The sequence below is a fragment of the Pezoporus occidentalis genome, unplaced genomic scaffold (assembly GCF_034315485.1).
Source record: "Pezoporus occidentalis ecotype Australia unplaced genomic scaffold, CSIRO_AGI_Poc_V1 ctg155, whole genome shotgun sequence".
NCBI lineage: Eukaryota > Metazoa > Chordata > Aves > Psittaciformes > Psittacidae > Pezoporus > Pezoporus occidentalis.
In genome coordinates, this window is record NW_026913372.1 from 1305771 (window position 1) to 1331634 (window position 25864).

Sequence of the window (25864 nt, forward strand, 5' to 3'; positions counted from 1 at the left end):
AAGGCTTAGCAGACAGAATTGCATGCTGGCTACCTGAGGCCGCTCAGGTGTTAACCAGTCTATTATTGCGTGAAGATGTTAGTAACTACATACAAAAAATTTGGCTGGTAACTTACCCGGATTCCTTTGTCCCCAGGTAGACCTTGTAAACCCTGAAATGCGTTAACACAAAAAAAAAATATTTACATTAACACAAAAAGAAGGATGTGTGACCAGGAGTTTGTTTTTTCCATTTGTACCAATTGCTCTATGGTAAAAAAAAAACAAACAACACTTTTCCAGCAGACAATCTCCTCTTCTCCCCCATTAGACCATCCAGCTTGTAATACCATTACTACTACTACTACTGTATGGGTTCTTCAGATAAAACCCAAGTAGTTTAGATAATGCAGTTCTATAAACTTTTTTTAAGTTTCTCTTGAAAGTTTTCACACGCAGCACTTTTAAAGCTGCATTAAGTGCTGTGTGTAAAAAGTTTCTCTTAAACTTTTTTCACTCCCTGAAAAAAACAGCAAACTTCCTTTTTTGTGTTAATCAATGAAGTAGCTCCAATTACACAAAACTAGAGCTCCGGCACTAGCCCCATTTTGCAAAAAGTAATTCCAGAGAGTGTAATTAATCTCATTGAAGGCAACTTTTGTCACTGCAATGACAAGACATTGCCCTCTGAGACAGGTAGAAGGCAGGCACCCAAGCTGTGCAAAGATAAACGGGGCAGATATGTTCAAAAGCAGCATACATATCCTGGAAGTCCCATGCAGCTTCTTTTGGTAGTTCAAGAACCAAAGTGAATTAACAGTTTCTTCTGTTCGGCTTGATCTGCCTCATTCTGAATCATTGCTCAGAAGCTACTGGGCAATTTCTGTTGCTCCCATAGGGTACCCAGGCTTGTAGCTTTAGTTCTTTAACAACTAACCTAGCTGAAATTGCAAATTCTGTATTGTATCTTAAGCTATCAACCACAGCAAGGAAATGGGCACTTTAGATAACAAATCCCTGGTACTCTATTACTCACGGGAAGCCCTGCTGGCCCCATTGGTCCTACAACTCCAGGATCTCCTTTACTACCCTGAAATGAAGACAAAAGAGTAGAAATTATTACATTCCTATTCAGTACAAACAGGCAGCATAGCAGTGGCTACAGCAGCAGAAGAAATGCATTTCAAAGCACCTAAACACCCCACAAGAATGAGATACTCAAAAATCGAGGAGGCCCAGATGATGGTCTAATACGCACAAGGAATGAGCATTTCCAGCTCTAGAAAAACCTAGAGGTTCTCTATCCCAGAGACATGTGGTATCTTCAAAGAAATTACAGAGCCTATGCTCTGTAACTATCATAGAATAGTTAGGGTTGGAAAGGACCTTAAGATCATCTAGTTCCAACCCCCCTGCCATGGGCAGGGACACCTCACACTAAACCATGTCACCCAAGGCTTCGTCCAGCCTGGCCTTGAACACTGACAGGGGTGGAGCATTCACAAGCTCCCTAGGCAACCCATTCCAGTGCCTCACCACCCTTACAGGAAAGAATTTCCTCCTTATATCCAATCTAAACTTCCCCTGTTTAAGTTTTAACTCGTTACCCCTTGTCCTATCGCTACAGTCTCTAATGAAGAGTCCCTCCCCAGCATCCCTATAGGCCCCCTTCAGATACTGGAAGGCTGCTATGAGGTCTCCACACAGCCTTCTCTTCTCCAAGCTGACCAGCCCCAACTTTCCCAGCCTATCTTCATATGGGAGGTGCTCCAGTCCCCTGATCGTCCTCATGGCCCTCCTCTGGACCTGTTCCAACAGTTCCATGTCCTTTTTATGTTGAGGACACATTTCTGATGCAAACTCACCCTTTCTCCTTTTGGTCCTGCTGGTCCTGAAACCCCAATTGGTCCTGGAGTACCCTGTAGTTGTAGGAAGGAAAACATATAAGGACATTTTTATTTCAGGGCCTCATTAAAGCCAGGAGACACTGCTGCTCTTTTAGGAAAAAGCACATCTGGGAAGCAGTCTGGTGACAGAAGACATCTAGCACCACTACAGCTTTCAGTATTGGTGGTGATGGGTTTGAAGCAGTTGTAACAGCCAATTTGAAGAACATGAGAACTGCTATGTTAAGATCACACCAGCACCATTTTACAGAGCTTTATTTTTAATTTTGAAGCTATCTCTTGACAACTGTTACAGCAGGCATTTCTACCAGTTCTACAGGAGGGATTTTTTTCTCTCTAGTTTGTATCAGACAAGGTTGAAAGCTGTAGCAGAATAAAGAGCATTTAGACACATAATAAGCAATTTTCTTTTTCTTTATTTCCTTACCTTCTTTCCCCCCCTAGAGACAGTTGAGTTGAACAAAAGCGAAAGAATTTAGTTACTTGGTGGCAGGCAGCCAGTCAGTTATGCAAGTTGAAAGACACCATGCTGCAGAGCTGAATGCAGGTGCATATATATGCAGATGCATTGTATGAGGAGTATCATTCAGTCCCAGTCCCTCTGTTCCCTTTTTGCCGTTTATGTCGCTCCACCAGGCTCTCAATTGTGCTAATGGGAAAAGCTAGTCTTTTTGCTAACCCTTTGACACAGGGGCCACCTCCCACAAGCATACCAAACTTACTTCCTAGTGCTGCTGAGAATTGCTTTGGCTTTGGGAAATCAGCCCAGTCAAAGCTTATCTTTAATATGGGTGATATAGCAGTTAGGCTATAGTCCTGGATAAGAAAAAGATTCAGGCACTTTCAACTCTCTATAGACTCCTTAAACTTGTTGTGAAATACTCCCCATTGGAGGGTCTCTTACAACTCTCCCAGACTACATTCTGCAATCTAGATAAAGTATAGCTTTTAAACTTGCAGTGTGCAGTGCACCCACCTAGCTACATAGTATAGGTGTTTGCCTTCCTTACCCTACATCACATATTTTTAAACTGGCAAGAACTTTGTTAAACATTTCAGTATTGGTCTACAATTCCTTCAGAGACCCTTGGTAACGGGATATTTCTGGGGCCAATTACCTGCCATCTAGGAAGAGCAAAGGAGGAAGCTTCTGGAACAGGGAAGTCTTACAGCTTTAAAAGAGAAAGGTCTTGCATGTTTTAATGTAAGCTTGGAATCCTTAGTCACCAAAGTAACCCCTCCAATGAGAGCAAGATGACTCATGGATCAGGAGAGCTTTTCAGAAAAGTTAAGATCTGCAGAATAGAAGTAGCTCATGCAACCACACAACTTCAACATAGTGAAGGAAGAGAAAAAAATCAGACCCTCCTTAGGTTCATGCACATCATTGAAATCTTAATTGCCTGCACATACCCATCATTTTAAGATCATTTAGTGCCATGAAATACATCAAGATCTCGCCTGCAAAAAAATTTGCAATTTCCCAAAACAAGTTGGTGTATAAACTGCCATTCAGATTCAGAAGTTAGAGCAGCTGAATTGTTTCCAGTTACGCTGAGGAGGAGAAATTGCTTTTTCTTTTTAAATAGCAAAATGGATTGTACATAGGTGATGCGTGACTTCCCAAGAGGGATTAAAAATATTTGGCTCCTTTTAACAGGTGTTATCCAAGAATATCAGAATGGTTTGCAGAACCAGGTTGGCATTACTTGTCTCAGAATGAGTTTGACAGACTGAGAAGCTTAGGCACAAGGAGTTTATTTCCTTCACATCTCACAGTCAGTTAGTAACAAGAGGTGGGAATCCTGCATCTTCCTGCTCCACTGTTAGGTGTCACTACCCCTCAGATGTCTGTACTAGATCAGAACACACTCCACCATGCACTCCCAGGTATGCGGGACTAAAGAAAGTATGGGCAGAGTCGCTGAAGTTGCACGGCATTCTGCTGCCAAGAGGTGAAGGGCTAGTCCTGCTTGCAGAAGGTCTTTTGGATGCAAATTCTCCTCGTGGCAAGATGCTTACCAGGTTATGGATAGATACCTGTAAGCATACATGCAACTCAGGGCAATGCAGCCTGAAGTGCTATGTGTGAAAACAACGCACAAAGCTTTTTGCTGACAGGACAAAAACACAACAGTATTATTATACCTTAGACAAAACTGAAGAGCTACTGCATGAAAAGGTGGCAAGCAAGATTACTGTGGAGAAAGACAGAACGGAAACCCCCAACAATAAAGAGGACAGGAGAACAGAGCATCATGGAACCATGCAGATGTTTCATTCATCTTGTTATTGAGATAAAGTGGAACAAGTAGACTGATCCCAGAATCAAGGCAGACTCATAGCATCAAAAAAGACAAGTATATGACATCAGTTCTCAGTCTAAGTTTAGCCCCACCTCCCAAGCCTGCTTTGGAGAAAAGAAGGTTATTCCTGGTGTAAACAAGACTCTGGTGGAAGAGACGAGACAAATCATGATACTGGGGAGGAGGAACATAGGGTAATGGAGAAATGGAACTCACCGGTGGTCCAGGCCTGCCGTCTAAACCTGAAGCACCCTGAACAGATGGGGGAGGGTTAACAAAAACAAGGCAGGAGGAGAGGGGAGGAGGGTGAAGGGGAAATGAGAGGGGAGAGGTGAGTGAAGCAGTGACTTGAGACAAACATATGCTTGCAATAAACAAAAATTAAGATCTCAAGGACAGGTGATGGTACTTAACAAGCAAACCAACAAAAACATAAAAACACTGAATACATATAATGTTGACCTGGAGCTTGCAACCTGTAACCTACTACCTTCAGATCCCCTTAAGAATGTATTTCTAAGAGGACACTTCTGAGCCAGTCTTGGCCCCTCCACAGCTCAGGAAAAGTTATGTAAAAAGCCAAGGGACCCTGGTTTCTCATGGGGCTCACTGCTGTAAGAGAACCAGGTAGTACATTCCCTGCCACACTGATAAACTTGTCAGGATAATTTCTGGGGCATCTTCTGTTCAGCATGTCAAAAGGAGCTCCTTCCTATATCCTGATACCACACAGGCTTGAGGGAATAACTGTTTACACAGAAAGTCTCCATTTGCATTTCTCAGGGAAAAATGGGAAATATGTTTTTACTTCTCACTCTTTCACAGAGGCACAATCCTTTGCATTCGAGCCTTCCAAAAGCACCCCTTTCTCCCCACTGGCTCTGCATGGAGCCACACTGAATACACTTGTGATAACCTCAGCTGAGTGCCTAGAGGTAGATGAGATGCATCCAGGCCCTAGAAGGTAACTGCTAAATAGCACAACTGAAAGAGGAAAACATTTTACAAACAAAGATATGCACAATTCAGCCAATGTCAGGGAAAAGGGATCTGGGTGATTGAACACAGGCTGACAAAGTCGCACAGTACACAAGATGCGCTTTGTGGTGCTTATTTCCAGGCAGCACATTCAGGAAAGGGAGATGGTGTGCTCTGCCAGCAGTGTTTTTTACGAGGAGAGAACTTGGGTGCTGGCAGAGCAACTGGGTGGGACTGAGTTACCACTAATTCATTATCAGCTGTTGGCTCAGACAGTGGGTGAAGAGGTTTTTAGCAGATGTGAGCTAAGAGCTTCAGAAAGTCTTCCAGTTTGTATCTAAAGCTGCTGTTCCTTGCTAAGCTAATCAGCGCACCAACACTAGTCTCATGTGACTGAGTTCACATAGAACAGGGAACACAGCTTCCTTCTACTCTGTTGAAGAAAACATCAATTTAATTGCAGAAGTAATGGGAAAGTACTGGCTAGTGAAGAAGCTGGATGCATTCAGAGCCTCCAAGCTTCTGTACAAAGCTAAGCCCAGGTGGCAAATGGCAGGGAAGGTGTTTAATTTTCCATGTCTTTTTGACTTCTCTTTCTGGTCTTGCCCCATTGGCTTGAAGTGCAAAGAACCCACAGCAAATCTACTGCTTGTTTTTCCAGTTCCTGCCAGAAGCAGGAAGAATTAAAGTGATCACTGATCTATTTAACAGATTAAAAGATGAAGGTTCTGTGAAGAAATGGAGGCTTTAAATTTAAAAAGCAAAGGCACAGTTATTTATAGCTCAACTTTTTCTTTGACTTTACATATCAAATCGCTGTGTGCATCTCCTATTGAGGGATCTTTTTTCAGCTGATATGAGTTTGGCTTATAAGGTACTGCTTGCTTCCTGGATACTTACGGGTAATCCCAGTGGCCCTCTGTCTCCTTTTTCACCCTGGGCACCCTTCTCTCCTTTCATTCCATCAATCCCTGCTTCCCCCTAAAGGAAGGATGGAGCAGAAAATAAACCCACCGTAACACCACTTATATAACAAACATTCTTCCCTTCAGGGAGTGCTGAAGCAACAGACAGAATACAAGAGGCAGCAGGGCAATGCTTTAGCCTGATTCTCTGCCCAATCCGAAGAAAGCCAGTATCAGTCAAATGACCTCTGTGTAAGCATGTGTTTTAGGTCCATGTCAGTAGAAGGAGATTCAAGCCCAGTGGGTAAAGATGCTCAAAAGGCAACTGAGCCCACTTCTGTGTTGCTCTCTCTGCTGCTGCAGGGAGTGTCAGATAAAAATAAGTAACCAGAAGTTATCTGATAGGGTGGGTTTACATTTTAAGATGTGGGTTCATTGGAAATGAATGACAGGGGTCTATAAACTTTGAAGAAAAATCATACTGAAATAATTTTTGGAAAGACTTTTGTAAATGCAAAGACATCAGTTTCAACATTTGGGGAAAAATAATTTCATCATTCCTTTTCCAACTCTGTTTGTAAAATTCTGTATAATAAATTACAAAGCAGGTTTTGTTTTATATATTACCATCTATATAATACATAAAGTATTAAACAAAATACTCCTTTTTTCATAAATTCAAAATGCAACCCAAAGCTTTTTCCCCCCATTCCTGTTCATAAAACATTTTAAAACATTCTCTTGGTTGTCTTTTGAAACAGCAGTGTTAGAAGAACCAAGTTTGCACAGAAACAGTAAGCCTGCTTGTTGTACTCTTCTACAGTTCTAAGATACCACATTGCTGGCTCACTCTACCAGGACTCCATGTTTCCATTCAGCCATGCGTCACTGCCCTGGAGCATTGTTTGGCTTGATCACATACCTGGAAGAGTTGCTTGTTTCTGACATGTCTGCAAAGGGTATAAAATGCTCCTCCTCCCCACTACTGAAAGACTCACTACAAAAAGACTTATTACAGATCACAGAGATGAGACAAAAACTTCCACACACAGGACTCTCCTTGCACCTGTTAATCAAGCCTACATGGATCCTCTGTTCAAGGAGAAACTGGTGCAGTACTTCCTCTGCCTATAATCCAGCTCGTGCTGTGCCAGACTTTCACCTGTATTTCTTTGGCCCATACCCCAAAGACGACTGCATCCTACGGAAGCTTCCCAGACACTTGATAGCAGTAGCTAGTGAGTTACAGATAAGCAGGACAGATAACTCTATCTGTAACCAACACTTGGAGAAAAGATGCATCAGGCTAAATATACCACCCCTTAGCACCCAGATAGCACTGGTAGCCAAATACTAAGCATAACAAGAGGAACTAAGACACTTTCCACATTTTCTAATCTTTTTCAAGAGTGTCAGGGGAAAACCGTAGCTCTCCTTGAGCATTTCCACCCAAATATTTTTTCATCTAGGTATCATTTTACAGCAGGCAAACCAATGGTGCAGGCTCAGCGTGAACATACCTAGATGGAGATGAAAAAGCTTCTCATCAATGAGAACAGTGGAGTTCTTGGGTGGTTTAACAGCAGAATTTACAGGGTGTAGAACTTGGCTAATTTTAAGTTAGAGCTCAGTTACTTAGGATTATATGACAGGCTGTTCATCCCGCTGTACAGTCCTTCACTCTTCAGCAACAATTTCAACTATGTTCTCATGGGAAGATTTCCAAGGGCCAGTGACTTCCCAGTTCTCTGGGTGAAAACTACAAATGACCAGTTTTCTGGGTCCTAAAGTGAGAGCTGCTAATCCATTTCCTTCAAGAAAGTATCCAAAAGGACTTGTCCTCTTACCAAGGTGAAAGAAAAGTAACATTTGAAAGCTGGGAAGTGATTACTGAAGGGAATTCTTGCAGCTGGGACAATTCTAGTAAAATTTCAGAATATAATGTTTTGCAGCCTTACCTTCGGTCCTGGGAGACCCTGAAGACCCTGTATTTGGGATGAGAGACAAGATATGAGTAATGTCCAATAAAATCCAGGTATCACAGTTCAGTCTGCAACATAGAGCTTTTGCTTTCTGTCACAGTGAGGGCACAAATGGTTAGCCTGAAGGCCTCTTGATTTGTGTAAAGGGCACTTCATGTACTGTTCTCTGGTAATGAGGAAGCTCTCGCCAAGAACAACTTGACATTGGGCCAGGCTTGCTCTTAAAACCATTTCTATAGTTGATCCCTTTAATCCCATCCATCCCGTCTTGCTACTGTCTTCCCTTTCATCTCAGATTAACATAACCTTCTCTCTTAACCTACCCAGCTCATCATAACTCTGACCTACCCCGGGGGGGTGGTTTTGGAAGTGATACTAAGCACGTTCCTGTTTCAAGGCTGCAGTGCTCCTGGCTGTTTTCTCCACTCAGAATCCTCCCCAGAGAGTTCCTGCTTTATCCTCATTCCCCCAGTGCCTTGCACCTCAGGTGAATCACTCAGAACTTACAGGAGGTCCTGGCGGGCCTTGGGGTCCAGGGGGTCCAGATATCTAGAAAGCAATGCAAGAGAAGTCACTGTCATAATCTGCTGCCCTCAGAGGTGAAAGGGAACTGCTCAAAGGGGTAGCTGGGCACAGGGTGGCCTGTGAAGCAGAGCTCTACCAGGCTTGAAAACCTGGACTCTCTCTAAGTACTGCATTAGGAAGTGGCAGCAACCCAGGACAGAATGGCTGAGAAGCAGCAGCAGGACGCTGGGGAGGGTTATGCAGCAGTTGCAGATATTTAGGAGGAGGGAAAGCAGTGATTTTTTTTCCAGATAAAGGTCCACTTCCACTACTCTACCAGTGTTCCTGCAAGGAAGCACAAGGTCAACAGCTAGCAGCTGTTTCAAAACAGAGGAAAGAAGGTGGCTGGTTCCACACATGTGGAAGAGTGTATTGATATCCTGTGGGATTCCTTGCTGCAGGATGCTCCAAAAGCTAGGGGTGAGCTTTGAGAGGAGGACAGACAAGTTCAAGAGCCCAAAATACATATATATGCAGACACACGTAAGTGTTGTTCAGGAAATCCCTTAACTGCAAATGCTGAGGAAAGTGTTTGCTATGCTTTCCATGATCCTCTGTTCTTCCCTAGGCATTCATTATTGATTGCTTGTCATGAGCAAGACTGTTCTTGTGTAAGGGAAAATTAGGGCATCAGGAGCTAGTTGTAGCTGGCAATTCAGACCCACAAGATGAAGCTTGCCGTCCTCAGCGAAGGGTGTACCATAAGAGGGTGGGATGTGCTGGTTTTCAGTAGCACTGCTGCCAAATCAGCGCTCCCCTACTGCTGAGATTGCAGAAGGAAAAATGAGAAAGATGACCTACCGATTCTCCTGGATTTCCTTTGTCTCCACGCTGCCCAGGCTCACCCTTCTCTCCCTGCACACAACAACAGATCCTGTCACCACCAGCTGCCCTCTGGAGTCTCACTCCATCGGAAGCCATCTGTGAACCACCCATGTGCTAGCAAAGGAGGAGTAGGAACATACCACGCATTTCATAAACAGCCTCCCTGCAACTCTCCTGCACCTCTGCTTCCAGAGCAGACACCCTACAAAAAGGGAGGGCTCTAGGAATGGTACCTTGTGGCTGTGCAAGGAGAGTGCTACAGGACTTTGCTTGCCTTTCAGCAACAGTGCCTTGACGCTTCTCTGCTGGACTACCACCTCCAAGGAAGGGACGGCATGGCAAGCAGGTCAGCAACAGTGTCATGCTGCCAGCAAACTAGGTGTCTCAGCTGACTTAGCCACAGAGGCTCTGGTAGCTGTCAGAGCCAACACCTCTAAACAGCAATGGGGGCAGATGCCCACCTAGCCCTCTGCCTGCTGCTGGAGACTGCAGACATTCAATGACACCTAAGCACCTAACCAAGGGGTAGTAGTCTGAGGCTCCTGAGATACTCAGCACTTTGGGAAATGAACCCTTCTGTATTGCTCTATGTTGTTTTCTGCTTGTCAAGCAGGAAAGAGTAGCCTGTCTTTTTCGCTCTTACTGTCAATCCTGGAAGTCCAGTGGGACCTGGCAATCCTGATGGTCCTGGCATCCCTTGATAACCCCGCTCGCCTTTCTCCCCAGTGGAGCCATCAAGACCCTACAGATCAAGAAAGATATGTGGATTTTTTGCAAGACTAAGTCAGAGAGACATAAGAGACATCACTTCAAGAGCCCAGGCTGGCTCTGGTCATCCCAAGAACATGCCAAAACCCCAGGGAAGTGCAGGACTTCACTAGTATTGAAATTGGATGTCCAAATGATTGAACACCCTCCTGTCATTGTGGAAGTGCCAGTTCCCACTGTGGGGATGAGGTACTGCTTTCCTGCCTCCATGTTCTGCTCACAGTTATGCAGTTTGCTGGAGTCCATGCTTGAAGTGAGTCTCCAATAGCCAGCTGTTGTGACAGCAAGAGTTTTACCTTAGTTATCTTTTAGAGAGGCAGAAACTCGTTGCATAAAACCCTCATGACTAGTGTTGAAGACACAGAAACTGGGACAGACTGAAGCTGTAAGACTGGGCACTCTCCCCCAGTTAGTGGCAGGGAGGTAAGGAGTTAATCCATGCAGTTGCCTTTCTAGGAGGCTGTGTGTACTGGCACCTCAGCTGTCTTGCTGACAGTCAGGCCTTCTTGCTTATAGTCACATTTCAGTTTAGGTAATACACCAGGCGGCAAGCTAGGGAAGTGACAACAGTGCCCAAAGAGCAGGGTAGGCAGCTGGGGACAGCCACTCCAGTAAGATGCACAACACATCTGCCAGGGAGCTATGACCTCCCTTCTGTATTGGCACACTTCATACAGTAACAATAAGGTGCCTCTAGCACCCACCTCAGAGGGGCTCTGAGGTATCTGAGAAGTTCCAGGGCCTGCCCCATAACCTTGGATAGCCAACAATACTTCAAGAAGCTTCAATTTACTCACTGGTGAGCCAGCTTGTCCTGGCTCTCCTTTGTCGCCCTTTTCTCCCATGACCCCAGTATGGCCTGGCTCTCCCTTTATTCCAGGGGGTCCATCCTTTCCTGGCAGTCCATGAGGGCCAGGGGGGCCCATTTCTCCAGGCTTGCCCCGTGGTCCCTAAAAGAAATCCACACAACACAAAGTGAAACATTTACAGATAAAGGTTACTCCTGCAGAGTGATTCCTCTTTCACTGCTCATCCTCTCACTCACAGTAATGTCCTTTGAGGAGCCATGGGCAGCACAAAGTAGACTTGCCATGCTATCACAGCCACTCCTTATAAGTTAGGACTTTGATAAATAAGTGCTCATTTTTGTCAATCAAACTAATTTGTTCCCCTGCCTGTGGGAAAAACAACTGTGCAATATCAGTGACAGAGACAGAACGTACTCACTCCAGGTAAGACCACTGAAGAAAAGCAGTCCACAGAGGCATCACGCCTTACCTTTTCTCCGTCATGGCCTGGGGGACCTGGCAAGCCGATTTCACCCTGAAACACAGAATAGTTACTTTTGCAGTTTGAAAGCAGCTATTCTTACTCCTTCTGCACAGCACTATGATGATGAAGGGTGGCCATTACAGAAATGATCTGCAGGAACTCTGGTAACTAATATTCATAGGGAGAAAAAACAACACAGAAACCCCTGTTGAAACAACACATTGTGTGACTGCCTACAAATTATACCAGCCTTGTTTTTCTTGACAGTTCACAGCACCAGTGCTATAACATAGTCCCCAGCCAACACAACCCCTGCACAGAGATCAGTTACCACAGTTTCTTCCTAAATGGAAGGGCAAGTAGAAACGATCTTTCATCTTCCACATCTTTCACATCATTACTATTATGAGAAAAAGAGATCTTCAGGATACTGTGCATGAGGGGGAGTGGAGAGGCCAGCAGGACAGTCTGATAGTGCTGGACAGGGGAAACAGGAATACTGGGGGGGGCTGGGATGGGGGATTGTGCCTGGACCAGTCCCGTGTTTCCCTTAGCTCTAAGAGTACTGAACTGAGCAAATACCTTCTGTCCTGGAGGCCCTGGAGGCCCAGCCACACCTGGAAGTCCTGGGGGTCCCTAGATAAAGAAAAACTCATTTTCAGATTATCAGCAGGGCTTTCATTTTCATGTTTTGAAACCAAACAGCTCTTCTGAGTTTAAGGGGAAACTTCAGGGGAATTTTCCAAGGGACTCCTAAAACAGTATTTGCTTGGGAAGCCAAGCAATGGAGAGTCCTGAGTGAGCAGCAGGCCAGTCCAAAGTGAGTTGTTGATATGTATGTATTTCTTTACATGTCCATTGAAAAAAATGAAAACGACCACAGCTGTCTGCTCCTGAAACCAAGATGAACTGAACAAGGTTTTTCCCTTCCTATCTATAAAGGTATATTTTTTAAAAAAATATCATAGGAAACACTACTACTTAGATGTCAAGCACAGTTTAAGCAGAGCTAGATGGCCTAGTATTTTGAACAGATTTCCTGATCCTTCTTGGCAGTTACCACTTTCAGGAGACCTAGGGAACAGTTTGGCCTAGAAAGTGATGCTACTTACATCTGTATTACCTTGTCATACTGCCTTTTAGAAATACATCTTTTTTTCCTAACCAGCTTTCTTGTCCTGAGAAGCAAAACACAGGGACACTTTTTATCTTATTTCGGCCCAAATAACTACTTTGTCTCTCTTTGTCTTCAAACGGCTTGTAGTCACTGCTGTTTTAAATTATCACTTTTGTACAGGACTGTTACGTCAAATTATTCTTATCAACTGAAAACATGTCCTCCCATCCCACCACAGAAAATGTCCACTACAGATTGCTCATATAAGCTTTCTTTCAAGGTACCCAAAGCCTCTTTTTAATCTGTTTAAGTCAGCCCCACTTTGCTTTTCCCTTCTCCTTCTGGGCACTCCCTGTTCTGAGCACCATGTATTGCCTCATAAAGCAGACAAATTAAGGGCCTGATTAGAACTCAAGTGCCAAGACCAGAAGGCAAGATGAGCTCTTCCTTCAGCTGTCACCTGCCCCAACTTTAGCTCCCAAAAGCAAGAGCCAAATGTTTTAGCTGCACCTAAATTGTCAGGCCATCTGCTTAGGATGGACATATGGCTACTTGTTTAAAACCACACAGCAAAGCTCAGAACTCACCATCAAGGCCAAAGTTCGTATTTCCTAAGGGAAGAAAAAGAAAATCAGAATGGAAAACAGCCATTGGAAAGCTAAGCTTTTTCACAGATGCAGTTTGTTCTCCACTAACGTAACCCTGGCCCAAATGAGCAAGGAGCCTACAGAGTGAACAAAAGCAAAACCACAAGCTCTGAGCCCCATGGAGCTGCTATACTATGAGTTCACCTTTTTCCAAGTAGAAGTCAGGCTAATCCAGAACTGGGCACAGGCTCGCTCGCCACACATCATCAGTGCACATTTCTGAGGAAGCTTTGCAGTCCTTTTATTCACCATCTACCTCATGTCATGGGCCCACTCTTGAGGGGATTCACATGACCTCTGCATCCACCAGTGTTAATGTATCAGCCAAGTAAGGTGAACAAGTATTTACCAGAACACTATATGCAGTGAGCTGTGGGATAAAGAGGACTATGGAACAGCCAAGTACTTCCCTTTGCTGCTACTGCCAAGGAAGCAAATCCACATTGTTCCTAGTTGTCTGCATCCCCTGGGAAACAGTAAAGCACCCAGCAGACACCTAATGGCACAGAAGGGCAGTTGCTCACCTGGAGAGCTTCACTGATGTTACCATCATAGTCCATCATTTCATCCTTCCCAGGCTCTCCTTTGGGGCCCTGCAAAATACCAGCTCTTTAGTCAAGGCCTGGGGATTGCCCTTCCCATGGGGTACTCAGAGCTGGTTCACTCTGAAAAAGGGGTTCTTACAAAGGCCTGTTTCATGAGCCTTCAGTTTTTAATTCATTAAACAAAGCTCTTAAAATCACATTTCATAGGGGAAATACTACGGAAGTGTGGCTACATAAGCCTAGATCACCACCATGCCATGATCACCAAATCTGGTAGAGGCCAGAATCCAGGAACTGGATTGTCAGACGTGGGCATGCACCAAACACCCTCCTGCTGCCCTTTCCTGGTATGCCAAGGGCCTGAGTTCATACTGGGATGTCCAAATCCATACCCTTCTACAAATCAGCAGAGCAGTCACCTTGAAGTGGCTCAGAAGACTTTTATCTGCTAAGGTGGGGGTGTCTTCTGATGAGGGCATGTAGTGGAGAAATGTCCTGTCTCAAACTTAGACAATGCCCAGCTACAAGAACATTTAGTGACACTGGGAACACCTGTGAAGGAGGCAGAAGCTCAGTCTAGACTGTCAGTGTGGCTTCACTGTCCTTAGACCCCTTTGAAGGGCCAAAACTCTTGAAGAGTATTCTTGCAGGGACACCTACCCTTGGGCCCATGGGTCCCTGATCTCCCGGTGAACCAGGTTCCCCCTGTAACAAGAAAAACATGCTGTTAGCAAAGCCTATCCCTTCACTTGCTTGAACTCCAGGAATGGTTGTTCTCTGCCAGTTCTCTGAAGCACTCTGGGACTAGACAGATAAATTTTTAAATGTCCCTTTTCAGCTAAGTTTTGTACACATAGGAACAAATTTGTAGATCCTGAACCTGGAGCTGTTTTGTGCAGAAGCACTCTGTACCTTTTGCCCCTGTGACCCTGCAGTACCGGGCCGGCCAATGTCACCAGCTTCTCCCTGAGAGAAAGAGAAAAGGAAAGGGATGGAATTGTATTGTGTAGACAGGGTGTGATTCCACTGCTGGCTTTGCATTTCCAGGAGGAAGAACTGCCTCAGCTAAGTCTCCCTGCTGTGTGTCCCTTTCTCCTCGGTAATCCAAATCTCCTGCCATGACTTCACACTAGGTGCCATTCTCTTCTACCCAGTACAGAAGGAGTATCCAGCGTAAAGGAAAGCACCCAATTCAGAACCACATAAGTGGACAGGAGAGCTGTTCCAAGTACATCTGAGACTGGAAGTTCTGGGCATCCTTTGCCAAGGAGCAGGATTTAACTGCTGCTGCTCCTTGAGGAGATAGAAGAGGAAGGGGAGAGGAGACTTGGAGGGCCTCTGTCCTGCCTCCCTGTGTCCATCCTGCCTCAAGTGACACAGGGACTAGAGCCTGTCATTGATTCTGAGCAACTGGTTTCTCACAGAGCCTAGAGGGGAGTTATTTGAGTACAAGGAGAGTATTTTCCGCACAGAAAGAGAGTTCACAAATTCTCTCACCTTCAGCATTTAGAACAACAGAACCAAAACACTGCAGAACCTGATATCCCTTCAGAAGGTAATCAGAGGTAATCACAGATTAATGCAACCTTTGCCCCTTCCTATACGCCTTGTGTTCAGCACAGTCCCTCACAACACACAACTCACTGGAAGAAAAAAAAAACCACTCACCTTTGGTCCAGGAGGCCCAGGCAGACCTGGAGGGCCAGGTTCTCCTTTACCTCCCACCAAGGCATTCTCAGCATTTCCTTTCTCTCCCTGTTTCCAAGGAAGACCAAGCCATGTGTCACTTCTGCCTCTCCATCTCCATAATTTCACTTGCCAAACTGTTGGCTTACACAGACAGGGCCCAAGACAAGGTCCATCAGACCAGAAACATCACTTGCCCCAGAGCCACCAGCTCTCCAGGAACCAGGGCAATACTGTTCTGCCTGGGGCCTCCACCTAAGAGCCCTGCCAGCAGCCACAGCTATCATCATCCCTTTGGCTGCAGTGCTGTTTATTGGTCCTTATTCCCTAGGGCCATATAAAGCTGCCTATGGATAGACCTCATCCCCGAGCCTCCAGTCTGAACACAACTTTTTTCTTCTCCTGTTGAAATTGAGCTGATAAAACCACCTGATAATGGGGTTTTTGGCACATCTCCCTCTGAAGTCCCTCAACCCCCATCCCTCCTGAAATAAATAATCAGAGAAGATACAAACCTTGGTGCCAGGGAGTCCCGGCAGCCCAGGGTCACCGGCTCGTCCTTTCTCACCCTGTTGGCAAAACAGACGTTGTTGGGTCTGACTGCAAGGCTCTCCATCCTGGAGGAGCAGCCAAAGGCTGAGCTGCTTCTGCTTTCAAACCCTCTTTCTCTTCCCCAGGGGATTTTATTTTAGGCATAGATAAGGCATCCTGCAGCAATACCTGCTTAGCATGGGGAATGTTTTCTCCTGCCTTTTTGACTATCTCTGCACATCATTGCCATTTTTCTCCAAAGGAAAGTGAGTGGAAAAGGGGTCCAGGATCCCTCACTGTGCATCTTCCTTATCACTCTGGTTTGCTAAATCCTTTTCCCTGTCAGTCCTTCAGCACAGGCTCTCCCCATTCCATATAACCAGACATATTGTTGCCCAGGGTGAATTCTAGTTGGAGGGTAGGACTTTTTCCATGCCCTGAGTTCAGCTCTTTAAACAGGAACTGTTCACTGCTTGAGACCATCCGTTTTCACCCCTCCTTATACCCCTGTGAATTACACTGCTTTGGTTTGGCTAAGATCTCACAATCAACATTTCCACACCTCTTCCAAGGGGCATTTCCCGCTCCTGTTCCCTAACTCCAAATCCCAGTCTCATCATACTCTTAAGAAAAAGCAGCCAAACTCAGTGACACATACCAGTTGTGAAAAGCAGTGAAAACTGGAGTGGCAAAAATGGCAAAGACAGGAGATGACAGTGTAAAACAATGCCTGGAGAGCAAGGCCTGCAGGCTGAGCTGCATGAGGCACTATGGAGTATGGAGGATGCCATTGGGCAGGAGCAATGGAGGCCATCTAGCATTCACTTGGTGAAGTGACTTTGCATAGTTTGCCATAACATCTGGGTCATCTTTTGAACATTTGAGCTTAATTGGGCTGAAGTTAAATTCTATCCATCCCATTACATCAAGCTGCTAAACCCATGGTTTTCAGCTACAGTGTCCTGTTTGGGAGCCTGCATTTTGCCAGGACAGAGTGCTATCAGAGGTTTCTGCTACCATGAACAGCAAATGGATAATTGGAAACAGGTGTGCTCTTACCTGCAATCCTCACACCTCTAAGACTTAAAAACTTGTACAGATTACATAGAACAATTCAAACCTCTTTCCCTCAGAAGGTGCCTAGCTGTCTCTACAACAGCAGCACAATGGATCAGCAGGTTAGCAAAGAGTTCCTCCCATTGTCTGCAGAGGCTGGTGCTGCACACCAGTCTCATCAGAACTCAAGGGCACACATCTGACATGCAGGGGACTTGCATCAATGATCCACAAATAGATACGCACTGGTGGCTGCATGGAAAATAATTAACTAGCAGCAATCTTATTTTTTCAGGCAATTCTAGAGTGCAGTGACCCATTTCTTTAAGGTAATTTGGCCTCCAGCCACCTGTAAGACCCCTACTCAGCTTTCCTCCCCTACCACAGCATGCACACTGCTACCATAAATTAATGCTTTTCTCCTTGGAAAGAAGGAAACCATTTGCAGGACCTCATACCCAAAGAAAAGGGTTTGCCTTTGGTGTTTTTGTAAGGATATAGTCTCTAATCCTGTCTTGGGCCTCTGTGGGTCCTTGATCCTGCCTTACTCTGCTTTTGATATCCTACTTTTCATTCAAGGACTAGTTTTCCATACACATGTCCATACTGGTTACTGAAAATAGTGTAAAGAAGCTGATTTCTTGAAGAGGGAGGCCAGATTACTGAATCCCTGTTTAGGCTGTTATTTCTGGAGTTAAAAGATGCAGCACTGTCCTTAATCATTCCCAGAGCAAGACTACATCCCAGGCATCTCATGCTGCCCTGCCTGCCACCAGCACCCCTACCTCCTGCAAGCAGGAACACGCAAACACACTTCACCAAGGGGGCAAGATCCATAAAAGGACACATAATCCCCTTCAAGCACAACAATGCCACACAAAGCAGGCTCCCGCCAGCTCCTGCTCACAGGGAACACAGCACAGCACTGCCAGGACATCAAGCCCAAACACACAATGTCCTACCCGCTGCCCCTTCTTCCCTGGCAAACCTGGGGGGCCCATCCTCCCTGGGACTCCAGGATCTCCCTTTGTGGGGAAGAAAAGAGACAGAAAATGTGTCTGTTATATGGCTGTCGCATGCTGTAACATAACCCAGTGAGCCTCAAACAAGAGGTACCAGCTGTTCAGAAGCCAAGCTGGCTGCTTAGTGATGGAGAGTGATGGGGTATTTTTGTACCATGCCCACCACAGGAACTCAAACCAGGTCACGCTAAACTGAGACGGGGGGCTGTGCAGGGCAGTTCATATGGTATATTGACAGATAAACAGCCCCCCTGTTTGGGAAGACTCCTGGTGGACACAGAAGTACTGGGAGGCAGAAGGGGACAAAGGAAGGAGGAACATACTTACTAAGCAAAGTGTGCTGTGCATATTTTGTGGAGTAGCGAGGAAAGGAAGAAATCAGCTGGAGAGTATTCCCATAAAGACAGACAGGGGCAGGAGGAAGGTAATCTGTTTGCAGTATTGCCCCCCTCTCACTTGACATCACTGTATGCTACTGCCATTTTCCCTACACTGGCAGGTATCATTACGACCTGGATTTGGGCACTGGGAAGTACAGAGCCATTGCTCAGCTACCTCAGCTGCTCTGGGAGGGTAAAAAAAAAAACACAAACCAAGCAGAAGTGCAGGCTCAAAGCAAAACCTTCTCTGAGTACCTTTTCTCCTGGAGTCCCGGGCTCACCCTGGTGAGGAAGAAACAGGAAAATAAAGTGAAAAAAATGGAGGAGAGGGTAAAAATCCTGCTAGAACTATCAGAGTGGAGGAAAGAACATTCATCTATGGAGGCCTTGGGTTTTAAATAAAAGCATGAGGATACTCTAAATGCATACTAGTATTTATACCTGGAGCTTAGTTTATCTTCATTAGCCAGCTGTAAGAAACTGCTGTAAGAAACCAGCAAGGCTCAGACAAGTGGCTTTTATAAAACCAAGTAACCATCTTGCAGTATTTTCAGAGAAGGTTTACCAGGTACAAGAGAGCATAGTAAGACAAGACCCACCTCCAGCATTAAGGAATTTGCCTACTCGTAGCTCTGTGTGCACAGGAGCAGAGCAAAGCTGTGGTTGCAGCTGGGGTTAGGGGGAGACTGTGTTGATACGGGATCAATGTGGCATGAAGGAGGAAAACCCTCCCCACCAGCCCTGGAAATAACTTCTTTGTTTCTGTCTTTTTTTTCCCCAGCAGCTGGAAGAAATCTGGACACCAGGTCGTTGTCTTGTTGCACATCTTGGATCCCCAGACAACTCCTAGCCCCACGAGTCTGCACCTGGCCCTTTGCTCTGTTGCCATCCTGACACTGCTGCGGAGTACCTACCACGAGCTCACCAGTCTCTCTGCTTAGAGAGTTACGGGGTATCTGAGGTGCTGCGGGAGACCGGTCTAGGATCTCCGCCAAACACAACAGCAGTTCTGATACTCCCCTTTAGTGGGAGCTGTCCGATCATTTTCCTGTGCCTTACGATCCCCTAATTCCAACCCTTGCTTTTAAGCGTGCCCTACTTAAGCCATTGCAGAGGAGTGTAAAACTCACCTTCATCCCTGCGGTGGCCACCCCAGGAGCACCCTGGCAGAGAGAGAAAAGACAGGAACACCTTGTTTGAAATTAATCGGACACAAGCTTTTAAAAACAAAACAGTATCAGCCAAGTGGAAGTAAAAAGGAGAAACCCACATCTTTTCCTTTCCAAAACTCAGCAGTAACGCTGTAACACCACACAGCACGCATCCTCCTTCCCTGTGTAAGTCGTTCACCTATGATATTGGCTCTGCTTTCAAAAGTGCTCTTCCAAATGCAGACATCATGAGCATAACCCAGTTAAGACAACCAGATTTCCACCACCGCCACCACCACCACCCCCCCCCCCCCCATTTTAGTCCTGCAAGTGAAGCAAAGGCCAACTAGCAGAACAGTGTCAAATAATTGAAGAATGCAAAGACAGAGGCCCAGACAACTAGTTCAGCACTTGATCCCAGACACATCTGTTCAAGCACCCTGAGAAAGGCTAGTTTGTACCCCAGAGCATTGCTCTTGCTATTTCCCCTCATTCTGTTTTAAACAAACCCTGCAGTAAAATATTTTCAGCAAAGCTCTGAAGGGGAAAAAAAAAAGACTTCCAATCACTGCAATTGAGGTGTCATTCTGCAGTGCAGAGCAAGCCACCACCACGAAACCAGAGTCCAGCAATCTGAGAACCCTTAGGAGGCAGCTGCTCCCACAGGGACAGTCACATTTCCCTCGACAGCATTGATGCAAAAAACAGGTCTTCCCTATCAGCCCTTTGCTCTGAAATCTCTGTATGCCCTGTGTTAGTATTAGTTAGATCCTGGTGAAAGGTCCAGTTATAAAAGCAAATATGAGGGATAACAAAAGTCTAAGAAGAGGAGAGGAGGTGAAATAGTGTTAGAAGTTGGGAAATGAGAGCGCTTGGGATGTAGCACATGAGGCAGAGGGGAGGACTGGAAGCCAAGTTCATAGTGAAAAGAGCTTGGAAAAGTTCAAACAAGGAGGAGTGGGGAGCCAGAGAGCAGCAGGATCATACCTCTCAGCTTTCTGAAACAGAAATCAGGGACAAAGCTAAAAAACACAAGGACAGAAGATGGAAATCAGGGATTCTATGCAATAAACAGGGGGAAAAAAGCATTCCAGATTCTCTCAGGGGTCAGTAGGTTTTTAGTGAATACAGGCTAGTGTCATGAAAGGAATTACGTGCAGCATTTGGCTTAGGTTAAGCTTTCACAGTGCATTTGGGATGCCTGTTCCTCACTCTTTGGCCTTTAAATGGCAGTGAATGTGGATGATGTTATTCTCTAGTATTTATCTTGAAACTGCAGTGCACACACATGCAGGCTTGCCCACACACTGACCCTGATTCATTGCTGCATTAGTCCAGGTTCACACTTGTATAACCCTACCGATGGCAGTGAGCTAACACAAGCTGCTGAAGGCTGTAGCAGTTGCTTGGGACCCTCAATTTACAAAACACCAATCCCCTAGAAACATCAGCAATTGGCTGCTCTCACTAGCATAAAGCATTAAGAGCCTGATGTTGCAAGACATCATCAGACTGGGCATGCCATTTGCTTTGTAAAACAGTTCCCCCAACATCTCCTTTGTAAATTAGCCCCCCTATTTTGCAATTTTGAAGCAGAAAGATTTCAGCTGAGGATAGTAATTGACTAACAGACACACACACAAATCCAGATGATGCTTGTGCATCAGGGACAGTCAATTGGTATAGGTGAGAACAGGCAGACAAGCATCACTCCACTGTTTACAAGGTACCTTAGTGCCATGTCTTCCTGGCAGCCCTGGCATGCCTCTCTCCCCCTGGAAGCAGAGCAAGAAACACATAGAAAGAGAGAAAGAGAAAGGAGATGAGTCCCCCCATGGCTCTGTGAGGAGTGCCCAGGGCATAGGTGATGAGAAAGCCTCCTGGGTGAGATAAGGCACAGCCCGTTTCCCCACCTGACTCTCAGCAAGCTGACTGCTCTGGCCAACACCATTTCCTATCACTGGTACCTCTCAAACCTGTTGTATACAGCAGGACTGACCCTGCTGGAGTGCCACAGCAACAGTGCTGGGTACAAACTGCCTCTGTATCCTCCTACCACATACCATGCCATGGTATTCTACAGAGGATGGAGTCACTCAGTCTGCAGTGACTATAGGACAAACAAACTCATCTGGAGAAAGGGTTGCCTTGTATTGTTAGCCTGAATTTTATCTGGTGATAACTGAAAATTAAATATCTTCAGACAATCTGCATACTGCTGTTACTTTGCTCTTGGTGTTTAGTCCTTGCTTGGAAGGGCTGTTCAGCAGGAACATATGTACATGCTTTTTAAAAAGCACGTTTTTTTTTTGCAATTGTGTCACACTGCAAACTGCATTTTGTAAAATACTGTCTAACACCACAATATACACGACTTAGGCAGTGTGGGCACCTCCTACCCTATGCAGCATACTTAACTATGGTATGCTTATCTGTGAGAAAAATAAAACTATGATTATGAATGCTTTGTACCAGAGAAGTGGGAACCCTCCCTCCTTCCCAATTGTGTTCCCTGATTTGTTTTGGTGTTTTTTGGTTTTGTTTTTGTTTTTTTCTGTTGTTATTTTACTTTTCTCTCAAGTGAGACCAAGCAAGGAAAATCAGTGCTTTCTGCTGGGAGGCACCCCCACTGCTTGCAGAGGCTGGCCCCATAGAGCAGCCCCGCATGTGAAAGTAATTCCCCATCCCAGAAACTTGCCTGGAAGAAATTGCCTGCCTGAAGAGCTGTTTAATTATTTAGCCCTGCAAAAGCAAAGCCACCTCAGAGAGAGGTAGCCCCTTACAAGGAGCAAGTTACAGAGCAACCACCCTACTCTGCATTTTCTGATGATGGCTTCAGCTCGCTTGCACAGCCCCCACTGGCACGGCAGGATCACACAGAGCTAATTAGAGAGCAGGACCAACAAACATGACACTGTACCATTAAAGAGCAGAAAGAAAACCTCAGAGGCAAACCCAGAGATTAAGCAGGAAAAACAACTCTCCAGAACCATTTTAAACCCTTGCACATTTGAAAACTGTTGTAATAGAGTAAGTAGCTACTGGTCTGATCCTTCTGGGGTCCCCCATTGCCCTTTGGGCTGCACAGAGTGCCACAGACATGCAGCAGCAGCTCACCAAAACCAACACTGGAGTGGTGTAACCAAGCCAGAATCTGGGAAACACCACCAAAGGTAGATATGAAAGGCAAAACTCCCAGCACAGGTCCCCACTGGGCTCCAGGAAGGCATTCAGCAGCACTGCCCTGCCCTCCTGAGCTTTAGGCTGATTTAGGAAATACAACTCAGTCTATCCGCGAGAGTTAGGCTGAACCCTTCCCATCCAACACAGAAAGCCCTCATACTTTCTTCCTTTACACCTGATGTGTGCAGCTTTATATCCACTGGGTGCCAATCATAACAGAGCATGCCCCATGCTGATCAGTTCACTAGCAACGCTGGCTATGGGTTGCCAGTTATAACAGACCCTTTCGGTTTTGCTCCTTGCTGTAAAAGGCATATTATAATGGGGCATATTATAATGGGCAGTTTCTTTACTGTTCTTTTCTCAGAGCATGAGAAAAAGCCTCATCCTAAGGACCTCTAAAAAAAAAAAAAAAAAAAAATGGAAAGAAAAGAAAACATCAGCAAAGCTGAATGTGATGTCTGGGCTGGGTGGCAGCGAGTCAAACACTTCTTCCAATTACCCAAGTGATCACATACACTGGTTGTCTTATGGGACACAGACATAGATCTCAATACGACCAAAGTACAGAATAAAATAGCTAAGAGAGAAACTATGTTGTGTTGCATCTGACACTAGGTGGGGAGACGCTATTAAAGAACAAAGGGTCTGTGTGAAACTAGCAAGCTTCTTCAGGCTTGAAATGTTCTTCACTGCCAGCAAAAGCAGTGATACACTACGCAAAATTGGTCACTACAGCTAAATTACGAATCATAGTATTTGGGGCTCCTCAGAGAAGGCAGAATCTAGCCCAGGTAATTGGATCCAAAGGTGGAAGCATTAAGAGCCTTCCAGAATCCCAAGCAATCCTCCTAGGTGGCAGGATAACAGAAAGCAATTTCCAAAGACAACAAATCCATGCATTGTCAGATGCCCAGGAGCAGCTACTGGGTGATGTCTGGCTTCTGATTTAAGGGTACCTCTGCACTTCCCTTTCAATTCCTCTGAGTGGAGAAAGGAAGTCGAGAAAAGTGATACTGACAATAACAAATGAAAGTGTGTGAAAGAACAGGCTACTTTGGCACTGGGGAGGTGCCACTTTGGAGCTGATTCAGTATCACAAAAGGCATGGCAGGTTTCATCTCCACTATTTGTGAAGTAGGATAGTAAGGGCCCAAGCAGCGAGAGCATGTGCCCAGGGTCACCTTAAGTTGTTACTCTCTACATAGAACAGGGAAGGCTCTCACCTGTGGATGACCCTGAGACCTCACTGGAAGACTTGGGAAACTTCCCCTTTGCCCAAATGAAGTGTTGATTATCCCTTGTGTATGCTAGCAGTGGAAAAAGATAGTACAAGCAAGCAGGGTGGAATACAGCTTCTCCTTCCAGCCTTTTCTCCCTCCCAAGCCATGCTCTAAATTCAGTCTTCTATCCAGTTCAGCTTAATGTGAGAGCACTTGGCTGCTGAGGCAGCAGCAAATTCTGTCTCAAAACACATGCGTTCTGGGTGCAATTCTGCTTTCGCTTACACTGGCACAAACTGGAAGCAACACCTTTGTGCTCAATGGAATTACACTGATATGAAGATGGACGTGTGGAAACCTTCAGACCTTACATGCACCAGAGTATTTCTGAGGAGATATTGTTTTCTTGTTGGAAGACAATCGCTGCTGTTCTATTCAACCCAGAGCCTGCATTTCAAAACATTTCTTTAAACTTGATGTAACACATCCATGTTAAGTTCGGAAGAGACCTTTTCTGCCTTCAAATAGTCCACCCAGATGGAAAAAATATAGAAACTGTATATGCTGCATGATAAATGAGGTGTATGCCACGTACTAAATGCTTGAAATGTATGTGTCAGTGTTAATGCCTTTCAAAATATTACAGGACCAGTCTTTCTTCTTTAAAATGTATGGCATGACACAGTATGCTCTGACTGTCATGAACACTTGCCAGTGTTGTAATGTTTTAAGTACAGACTACATTGAGTAATATACTTTAAATATACGGGTACAGTAAATTTCAGTCAAATAGATAACATCTGGGCATAGTCCATATGAGACTGTAAAAAGTGTCCAGAAACAGATAGAAAAGCCTGGTGCCAAGCCTCAGCTTGAGTTGCAGAGTTTGAGTGGATTTGATGCGTCAGCTAACCAGATTTTATGAGGAAACCCCAACCTAGCCCATCAAATGGAGAGATGTAACAAATCATTAGCAAGCTTCATAGTCAGAGAAATGCCTTTGGTAAGAATCAAATTCCACCAAATGGATAAAGGCTGCCTTTATTGCCTGAGCTTGGAGTGTCTGTCTGTGGTTAATCAGAGCACAGATGTGTACTCCATTAAATACCCCACAGGGCTGCCTTAGATCCAACTTCCTCTTACAATTCATCAGCCCAAGGAGCAGTATCTCCCAGATGATCTACCATGTTAGAAAACTGTATTTCTCATGCCTACCTTTATGCCAGTGTCCCCCTTTTCACCCTGCCCCGCAAAGGAGAGAGAGAGAAGAAACAAGAGAGAAGGATGGTGAGCATAAAGAGAAATTGAGCAAGCTGTACAATTGTTACAAAAGCAGAAGAGAAAGTAGCTGAAAGCTGAAGTGTGCGACAAACACAACCCAGGCCTCCAGAGAGAACTGGCTCCTGATAATAACATGGTACCAGCCTGAACACTAGCTGCAGCCCACCCCTCCCTGGGAATGCAAGGCAATTTACATTGTTGGATGCTAGAGGTCACCCATACTAATGCTTTCCTACATGTTTTGTGTTGTAGACAAACTGTCAAACCATTTCATGGACCAGAGTATCTTCATTCTCCCAGCCTTAATGCAAAGCCCCTAAAGGCTGGGTTAGTCTTATCCTTTAATGGGGGCCTGTGCAGGGCTGAACCTGACCCTGGTTCCGGACAGCAGGCAATCACTCTGGCCAAAATTGCCCACGCTTTTTACATAAGAGTGAGTTTTTCTCTTTATGTGGCTCATACCAGGCTCTAGAGAACTGCCTCCAGCCCCTGAACTTCTTTATTCCCTTCGCATGTCTCTAAGCTTGTGTGCCACTTATGTGTTCTTGGGAGATGG

General features: G+C 45.3%; 1 protein-coding gene across 2 annotated transcripts in view; it reads right to left on the minus strand.

Annotated features, from left to right (window-relative positions):
* Positions 1-25864, minus strand: part of COL13A1 (collagen type XIII alpha 1 chain) — a 130776-nt gene that overhangs the window by 11187 nt on the left and 93725 nt on the right. For both annotated transcript variants that reach the window (XM_062611643.1, XM_062611644.1), the window contains 23 exons: positions 25243-25269; positions 21352-21396; positions 19601-19633; positions 18726-18752; positions 18031-18093; positions 15997-16050; positions 15464-15550; positions 14708-14761; positions 14456-14500; positions 13775-13843; positions 13191-13214; positions 12069-12122; positions 11493-11537; positions 11012-11164; positions 10090-10188; positions 9423-9476; positions 8565-8606; positions 8034-8060; positions 6071-6151; positions 4409-4444; positions 1845-1898; positions 1016-1069; positions 117-152 (listed from right to left, as the gene is read on the minus strand). In XM_062611643.1, the coding sequence (XP_062467627.1) occupies positions 117-152; positions 1016-1069; positions 1845-1898; positions 4409-4444; positions 6071-6151; positions 8034-8060; positions 8565-8606; positions 9423-9476; positions 10090-10188; positions 11012-11164; positions 11493-11537; positions 12069-12122; positions 13191-13214; positions 13775-13843; positions 14456-14500; positions 14708-14761; positions 15464-15550; positions 15997-16050; positions 18031-18093; positions 18726-18752; positions 19601-19633; positions 21352-21396; positions 25243-25269 (1263 nt within the window). The remainder of the gene's footprint in view (positions 1-116; positions 153-1015; positions 1070-1844; positions 1899-4408; positions 4445-6070; positions 6152-8033; positions 8061-8564; positions 8607-9422; positions 9477-10089; positions 10189-11011; positions 11165-11492; positions 11538-12068; positions 12123-13190; positions 13215-13774; positions 13844-14455; positions 14501-14707; positions 14762-15463; positions 15551-15996; positions 16051-18030; positions 18094-18725; positions 18753-19600; positions 19634-21351; positions 21397-25242; positions 25270-25864) is intronic.